Here is an 8,734-nt window from a genome sequence, read left to right as displayed (position 1 = left end):
GCAAGTGGTTTTTATTCCTTAGATCGGACCCTGTGGACCTATCCCGTATTCCAAAAGATGGACCCTCCGGGTAGACGTAGATGTGGCTGCCCTAAACCACATGGAGATGCACCATCACTACTGAACTGTCTTCAGCTGGTCTTATCTGGGACCAGGCTCAACACACAGCTAAGGACCGGTCCAAATGGAAGAAGTTCGTCACGGCTTTATGTCCCAGAAGAGATAAAGAGGATGAAGTAAATACTTTCTTGTCTTGTTCCAAGATGTTTGCAATGACGTGATTTGACAAACCCCAGAAATCTGAATTCCTGTCACAGTATTGTGCGGAAGTATATTTTATTCTTTCTCCAAACTATTGGAATCCAACATACCGGGTAATGTTGCGACTTTCACTGATGTGGAAATTACATACATGAACAACAAACGTGGCATCTGTTCATTTATGTACATTTATTGACTAGGCTAATTTCTTGAAACCACACAATGACAACTTCAAATCTTTCAAATTATGCTTGAAGATCATATCTCCAATCAATTACAAAGTAATTGATTACAGTAAACCTCACCTAAACTGTAGGATGTGCACAACTGTGGTAGAATTTTTAATTATCTGTCTACAATGATCTATCATATTTTGTGGTCCCAACTACAGTTAAGTCAAGTTTACAGTTTATCGATGGAATGTGAACATAGGAAAACATGATTTCTACACATTTGAAGGTAAGTATGTACATAAATATTATTATATATATTTACAAATTTACAGTTTCATAGAGCAGTGATCAGAAACTATAATACAATATATTTCGTATCCGGTCATTCAGTATATAATTCATTCAGTTAAGACTAGAGAATACAGTCGATCACGATATTTCAAATATAATATTTTCTACTATAAGACCCTATTTCAACAGCCAGAGCGCCGTGTCACATTTTCATCTCTAGTTAAAGTCTTAGAATACCACTGTTGGGTCCTATTGAAATATTGAATACGAGATGGATTTAGGATATTCATCTCAGAAAAATTTTGCAATTTTGGTTAGCACTGGAATTTAAACGGATTGAATGCCTAAGAATTAAGTTAAGCGTTATTTTCTATCAATACCCTGTCTATAAAACCAGGCCTCGCCGTAGTAAGAAATATTCAGTCTAACATCGATAATTCTCAGGAATTTCTCTTCACTGTTGTTCACCGTGTGAATTTTCAAGTCTTATACCGGTAGATGTATAATCCGAATTTCTTCTTTTTCGTCAACAAAAAAATCTGAACATCAAAAACGGTACGATGGAAATCTACTAGAGGATATTATACTTATATTGATTCCAACACGATATTCACAAATTTAATTAGTCTCTCATTATTGTCATTATTGCATCACGTAATTGGCCCTCATGTTCATTTTGTATTGGATGAATGAAAATACTAATACGGCCACGTAAACTCCGGCTGCGACGAAACAGTTATTTCCGGCCTGGTTAAATTTGCTATAAACGAAATCCATACTGAACTCCTTCGCCACTAGGTCCTTTTCGGTAATCGGCAGATCCTCGATGAACGTGGCCGCGTGAATTCGTAGAAACAGTCCCATGAATCCCTGCAATGAATCCAAAACATGGAACGTACATTAACCTGCTTCATTCGGATCATTTTTGGACCAAGGAAATTCAATCCGATTTATGTCATGAGATATCTGGGTAAAACGCTGTAAATAATATCCCGATTAAAGCAAAATCTGAATCAGAGAGCCGACCTAATGACATCGTAAGTCTGTGTATGTCCATATTTAAGGGTAATTTCGAGAACATGTCACCTGACTATTCCGCAATGATTCCAGCGATCTATAGGCTAACCCGGACATTGTTACGAATAGTAGGCCTACGTTTAAGCTGGCGAATAAAGTTGTATTGAATTGAATTTGATTGAATAATTCTTCAGGCCTCTTCGACTTCATCAAATGTGGGTTTAATTAAAGTTTCACTCAATGATAAATACTTACCAGCATAATACATCCCCACACACTTAAAAGTAACCAACATATTGAGCATTTTGGGCCACACAAAGGCATTTTGACGTCTAAATTCGGAACTTTTTTCGACGATCAACGAAAACCCGGAAATGATTTCTTCCAAAATGGCGGCGATGTCATGTGACTTATAAATGTCAAAATTCAAAACTTAATTGTAACCCTTAACTTCAAAACTGGAGACTAAAACGATTGTGGATATTTGAAAAATCGGTGAAAAGATTGGTAAAATGGAATAAAAAAGATTGTTTGCCTAGATAATTGTCAAAATAGTCAGTCACGTGATCGCTATATTTGTTCAAGATGGTGGACAGACTTGGTAGGTGTTGCTAGAAAAATTGTCCGATCGTGTGATCTTTACTTATTACAGTCTTTCACAACCCTGGCTCTTAGTTTATATACCTTCGCAAGATATGCGACTCGTAATTCCACCTAAAATTCTATCACAGACCCTAAATTGTTGAAACAATTCACAAAAAATGATGTGAATCTCTGTGAGTGTGATCGACTGTTGAATCGACGAATGTGGACCGTGGTCTGGACCAGCATTCTCATCGTCAATAATGAATCGAATGTTAGTGAGCGTCACCACCATGTGAAAGGACGTCGAGCCATTTTCATAACAAATATGACATGAATAACTTAAATTTTTGTTGAATATTAATCTGCAATTATGTCTTTTGATGATAATTGGCTATAAAGAAAAGATGGGTGTATGAGGAGGTTAATCAGAGGTACAGAGGGGTAGGCTAGTTAGTTACCTAATCGTTGGTGGTAAGCTTTTTATAATCAGATGTGGTTTGTGAAAATATCCGATCGTGAAACTAAACCACACACAAGTTACTGACTAATGGGTAGGCCTAACCCCTAACGAATACCAGTATTTGGTCCCCAATAGTTTTAACAGTTATAAACCAACTAATATTGATGTTTTTTATAATTTCAGTAAACAGTGAAGCCAATACAAGGCGTATTGCATTTGTTGAAAGATGTTTTGGCAGCTCGAGTCAGGTAAATACTATGTCGGACAGACTTAGATACTATCACTTGTTCTTGTATGTCTTTTTTGTTGAAGATTAATTAGGCCTAATTAATTCTGTTAATCTATGTTTACAGCCGCTGGCAGTGCCGAACAGAGTTCTCGTCGGGGAAGGAGTGCTGACGAAAGTTTGTCGCAAGAAAGCGAAGCCTCGCCAGTTCTTTCTGTTCAACGATGTATTAGTGTATGGAAATATTCTAATTAGTAAGAAAAAGGTGAGAACAAACGTCATTATCCGGTTCATAGACGTTGCATAGAGTTTATCAGATAAGATTTTGAGTAGATTTCGAATCGTAATTTTTATGGTACATGATAATCATGAGAGAATGTGATAAAATATACATCAGTTTGGTCATGACTTATGAACTAGACTCTAGTATACCGGTATGTCTACGGTTGGTTGTGGATTTAATGAAACCTTTGTTGTTGTTATTTTTACAAAGAAAGTGTTGAAAATGAAGCTTACATGTTTGGTTGTTGATGGAAATCTTTTGCTTTTTGTTTATAGTACAATAAACAGCATATAATTGACTTGGCTGATGTGACTTTACAAAGTGTCGAAGATGGATCAGGTATTTTTATTTCTTCTTTCCGTGAATATAGCCATATAGCCCTATATGGATTTCGGTTTTCAGAATTGTTCTTTTCATGCCCTTCAAAAACTGATATACCCCTATATATTTAGCAAGTGGTTTGTCTGTTCGCCGCAGCTATCGAGAATTCCGCATGTTGCGAGTGAAGCCCTACCAGCTGGAAACTGTGTTCGTTTGGACGACAATGCCACATTTCAACTAAATTTTGAATGAGTTATTTCAATTGAATCGCATTCCATCTACACAATGGAACCTCGTTACAGCGAACTTCACGGGGCCAGGAAATATGTTTGTTATATATTAGGCCTAACCGATAGTTCGTTATACCGGGTATCCAGTATGAAATTGATTAAATTTTCTTACTTGGGATGAAATTCTGTATTTATTATATCCGATGAATCATTATATCCGAGTTCATTATAACGAGGTTCCACTGTAGTGGGATAGCGGGTGGCACGACAGGGTCCTCATTGGGTTCACTGTTTTGTAATCACCAAATCATACCTATGCTGAGAAAGCATAATTCGAATGATGAATTGCCGGTTAATTTTCAGTTTTACCCGGATTGCGAAATGGTTGGCAGATCATCAGTCCTAAGAAGTCGTTCACCGTTTGCGCAGCTACCGCCACAGAGAAATCAGAGTGGATGGCCCACATTCAAAAATGTGTCACTGATCTTTTAGCTAAACGTAAGTAGTATCAAATCTATTCCGGATGAATTTGCGCTACAGTCAAAATAAAAGTATAGTTTCGCGAAGCCAAAGTTAAGCTTGAGCTTTGAATCTAATTAGAAAACAGACCTGTCACTATCAGTTTCTAGCTTGAAATCATGTGATGCAATGGCAGGTTTCAATGTTAAGAGCCGGGGGTGGGGAGTGTATGGTGAAAACCCATTGCAAAAAAATGCTGGGATCTTGCTTTACTTAGAAAAACAGCAGCTGTAACATTTTGCACTTGTTGAATATGAAGAATCTTTTTGTATGAATGATGTATAGCAATGAAAAGGATTTCAAAAATTTATGATAAACTGTTTTTACACATTAGAAAATGAGGTTTTTATTGTTATCGCTTTTATGGTTATTCAGATTTCAAGATATATACAAATATGTGGCTGATATTTTTTTAGGAGGTAAAACTCAGCAAACTACCGAGAATTCCCCAGTTTGGGTTCCGGACCAAGATTCGAACAAATGTCAAGTTTGCAACAAGACCGAATTCACTGTGCTACAGCGTCGGGTATGTATGACATGTTCATCATATGTTTAGCATACGGTAGAGGATTTGAAGTATGATACATGGCCCATTTTCATTTTCTACTAGTTGTTATTTCTATTCTTTAACTGATGATATATCAGGGTGGCCAGTTACCTGTAAATCAGGGAGAAAAGTCAGGGAATAGTGAGGGAATTTTGTAATAAAAAAGCTAAAGGACCGAAATTTGATGAGATCACGCATATAATTGAACAGTATCCATCTATGTCTTAAGTATTTGACTGTTAAATGATTGGATTCTTAGCAGATAAAGTCAGGGAAAACAACGTGCTTGTCAAGGAATAGTTGGGGGAAAGCAATCAAATAAGTCGGGCCACACTATATTGAATGGCCAAATATGAAACATAAGTCTTGTTCGACAATTTCGATATTCATGAAATACTAATCGCTATTACAGCATCACTGTAGGAAATGTGGTCGACTGTGTTGTCAGGCGTGTTCCAGTAAGAAATGGTTAATGCCGTTACAATCGAGTAAACCTCTTCGTGTATGTGATACGTGCTATGAAAATCTTACGGCTGATACGAATCCCAGCCAACAACAACAACAACCTCCCGGTAAATCATAAGCTTCTCTTTGTCGCTTTATTCTGGTTTGCCCTAGGGCAATGATTTTAACTGCCATGTCTACGAAAATGGGCTCAAATTGAAGCGAAATCCCATGATTGAAATTTGAAAGTTTCTTGATGCCGCATTTCGGCCGTCATTGGGTGGAATGATGAAATACTGGGAAAAAGTTAATTATGTAGAAAGATAAACCGGATATAAACATGATAGAACATATGTTTAAACTTCGCATGGGATTTCGCTTAAATCAAATTTTTTGCAGATGATTTTCTTGAATATTGTTCATTTCTTCTCCTAATTGTAAATAAGTCAATTTTAAATGGTTATGCAGCTTTAAGATTTAAATCTAATGTAATAAATGTAACTACTATATATGCGGTTTATCATAAATGCCTTACTAGTTCAGTATAGGGCACTATTGGGGTGAATTATTCAAAAAAACTATTCTTTTGTTTCTTTTCAGCGAAAACTACACAGTATTCTTCCGACGACAGTTCCTCTGATGAAGATGAAGTGGATACTCAAAATAACGAGACCAACAAGCCAGAACAGAAGGATGAAACAGAGGTTTGTCATAATTAAACACAACAATTATTGCAGTTTTACAAGTCGGTTATTCCTTTTCAGTGATTGGCTATAATATACGGTCAACCTCGCATAAGTCGTACAAGTTTGGCCCAATCAAAACCATTCAACGTACACGATTTACGACTTGTGAATAAGTCAAATATTTAGGAATTTTTACGAAATGTAAGACTTAGAAGTTAATATAGACGGTTGCATAGCCGATATAGGATATGTACGAGCTGTTTGAAAAATCAATATACAGACTACGTGCTAAGATTGAATTGTAGACATGCCATCTGGTGAGATACCTGGCGTTTCAGATCCAAATTGTTCCCGTTATATCAAATTTGTTCATACTGAGAAAACCAGTTTACTCTCTTCAATGTTTACATATAAAGGATTCTAGGACAATTGCCCCCCTCCCGAATAAAATCCTTTTCGATTTGGATTAACACCACCTAAATACTTTACCTAGTAATTCATTCGTATATTATTGAATATAGATTTATTAGATATAGAATTACTGATGTTGTGTGCAGATCAAAAACTTAAAATCAGTCCTTGTGTAATTATAATTCACTTATTACTGCATCAGTTAACGCTGGCTAATTTATTGGAATTAGTTTTAGTGTTACTTTAGCCAATCAAAAACTTTAAAGCAGTCCTAGAGTAATAAACTAGAATTAGTTCACTTTGTCTAATTAATTTGAAGTAAATATCTGTGTTACTTTAAGATTAAAAAGATTTAATTTGGGGGGCAATTGTCCCGATACCAAATAAAGAGTTACTGAGCGTCAATCTATTGATTAATAATATATTTCGATGAGATGATACCAATGTTCAACTAGCTCAACTGATACAACTTCATTATGGTTTACAGCCAACTGCATTCAGGATATTTGCGTTATTGAAGCATCTTCTTTGTTTTCATTTCAGCCGACATTTTACGAGGATAAGAATAACTCTGCGTCTAATTCCGACCAATGAGATACCAGTATCAACGATCAGCCGAACTCTGTTGTCTCGCTAGAATTCTCATTTCAATATTTCCACTGCTCTGAATGGTCGTAAAAATTTCATCATTTGATTTGAAAAGTGGCAAAAGAAATCTATTGTGGCGGAGACGTATAATTGTCGCGCTATTTGGTCTGTGCACTTATCTTATGAGAATTGAATGAATAAGAATTCGTAGATGAATATGAAATATATACAAGGATAGGAAATTTTCCTACAAAGATTAGTTCAAGTTTTTGAACGAAGGAACCAACTAACGGATACAGTTAACTTGTAACTGCGATGTCAGAAAAAAAGCATTACTCTTAATCTCGTAGAAATCCCGAAGTTCCGGCTACAGAAATAACTGGCCTAAATACAAATTTTTTTCTGAAAAAAAAAAAAACAGCTTGTTACTGGTGATTGATGAGATTCTCTATAACTTTGTGCAATACTGGATCCAATTCCAAAGATTTTGGTTAAAATGTTTCTCTAGGCTTTAATTCACTTGGATTAATTAAGTTTTGCAACTTTGACATTTCTACGTGTGAGGGTAACAATTTTTCTGACATTGCTATATACTTTATATCATATGCAATAGTGAAATTGTTTTTTAATTGTTAAATATTTATTCTTGTACACATACACACACACATACAGTCCCAAATTCACTGCTGTCTTCTAACGAATCACTTTTACCATAACGTCTTTTTTATGCTTCTATTAGATACATATATCAAAAATGATATTCAGATAGGAAGAATTAACGGCTTATTAGATAGATTTGAGCTAATCAAATTCAGTTCATTTCCATTTAGGATTTGGTGATACTGTTGCAAGCTAAACCGAGTCAGTATAAGTTTATTTTCAGTTCATTGATGACTGTAACCTTTTTAAAAGAATAGAATTAAGTGTATGAAACCCAATAAAACTGTAAAACTGACCCGAGGGTCTCTAATTTTGACTCACTTCTGTAGAACTGGATCCGGTGTTTGCTAATTGATTCAGATAGATTTTTCCATGCATTTTAGCCATTCAGGTTCAATGTTTCTTTGATGTTTTGAATTCTATAGCATGTAATTAGGATATTGTAAATAGATGTATACTAGGGTTTTTACGAAGCTCTTTAGTGAAATAAGTTGAACGCATTCACAGGAGTTGCAGAAACTTTCTGAATTGGTGGCAACTGCAAAAATCATTGTCCAAAGGCTAGACAGTATCGTCATTCATGGACATGGAGATAATTATTACAATTTACAAACCAGACCAGTTTTATCTTTCATCCCAAAATTCTGGCCGCTTGAATATTTACAGGTTTTGGCACGACGGGATTATTTTACATTTTGTAGAATTAAGGTTAAGATATAGATGTTTTTTTCCTCCATGCCCCACTGTAGGGAAGTATAGAATACAAACAATGCAACATATTATATAGATAGGAGTGTCGTATTTCTTGATTTTCTGAGGTATTTGAAAAGTCTGTGGTGTAAATATATTTTAGGTGAATTGGAAGAATTGAAGTAACCTACTATTGTAGATATTTTTTATATGCAATTCTGTGTCGCAGTTTTTTTCCTGATATATGTACTACTTAACGACTTATATAATGAAGAAGGCAACCTGATGTATGATTATGTAATCAATTGTGTAAAATAATCAAGAGTAAGATTGAAAATATAA

At 35.4% G+C, this 8,734-nt stretch overlaps 2 protein-coding genes across 2 annotated transcripts; one reads left to right on the top strand and one right to left on the bottom strand.

Annotated features, from left to right (window-relative positions):
* Window positions 1-435: 435 nt before the first annotated feature.
* Window positions 436-2,145, bottom strand: LOC141912737 (ribonuclease kappa-A-like). The gene is made up of 2 exons (XM_074804104.1): window positions 1,998-2,145; window positions 436-1,595 (listed from the first exon to the last, which is right to left on the bottom strand). The coding sequence occupies exons 1-2, from the start codon at window positions 2,064-2,066 to the stop codon at window positions 1,368-1,370; spliced, it is 297 nt and encodes a 98-aa protein (XP_074660205.1). The 5' UTR covers window positions 2,067-2,145; the 3' UTR covers window positions 436-1,367.
* A 167-nt stretch (window positions 2,146-2,312) lies between these two features.
* LOC141912507 (pleckstrin homology domain-containing family F member 2-like) lies at window positions 2,313-8,719 on the top strand. The gene is made up of 9 exons (XM_074803748.1): window positions 2,313-2,343; window positions 2,971-3,035; window positions 3,141-3,278; window positions 3,572-3,635; window positions 4,211-4,345; window positions 4,783-4,892; window positions 5,326-5,485; window positions 5,958-6,061; window positions 6,998-8,719. Exons 1-9 carry the CDS (start codon window positions 2,328-2,330, stop codon window positions 7,046-7,048), a joined length of 843 nt encoding a protein of 280 aa, XP_074659849.1. The 5' UTR covers window positions 2,313-2,327; the 3' UTR covers window positions 7,049-8,719.
* Window positions 8,720-8,734: the final 15 nt, after the last annotated feature.

The sequence above is a fragment of the Tubulanus polymorphus genome, chromosome 11 (genome assembly GCF_964204645.1).
Source record: "Tubulanus polymorphus chromosome 11, tnTubPoly1.2, whole genome shotgun sequence".
Taxonomy (NCBI): domain Eukaryota; kingdom Metazoa; phylum Nemertea; class Palaeonemertea; order Tubulaniformes; family Tubulanidae; genus Tubulanus; species Tubulanus polymorphus.
The sequence above is the reverse complement of the archived record's forward strand: the minus strand, read 5'-3'. Positions and strand labels throughout refer to the sequence as shown.

What these genes read in the sequence shown, in the direction of transcription:
- LOC141912737 (XM_074804104.1), bottom strand. Translation starts at nt 2,066, where the DNA reads ATGCCTTTGTGTGGCCCAAAATGCTCAATATGTTGGTTACTTTTAAGT. An exon ending in TGTGGGGATGTATTATGCTG is followed by an intron (nt 1,596 to 1,997) that starts GTAAGTATTTAT and finishes GATTCATTGCAG; the next exon opens with GGATTCATGGGACTGTTTCT.
- LOC141912507 (XM_074803748.1), top strand. An exon ending in GTTTTGGCAGCTCGAGTCAG is followed by an intron (nt 3,036 to 3,140) that starts GTAAATACTATG and finishes CTATGTTTACAG; the next exon opens with CCGCTGGCAGTGCCGAACAG. An exon ending in AAGTGTCGAAGATGGATCAG is followed by an intron (nt 3,636 to 4,210) that starts GTATTTTTATTT and finishes GTTAATTTTCAG; the next exon opens with TTTTACCCGGATTGCGAAAT.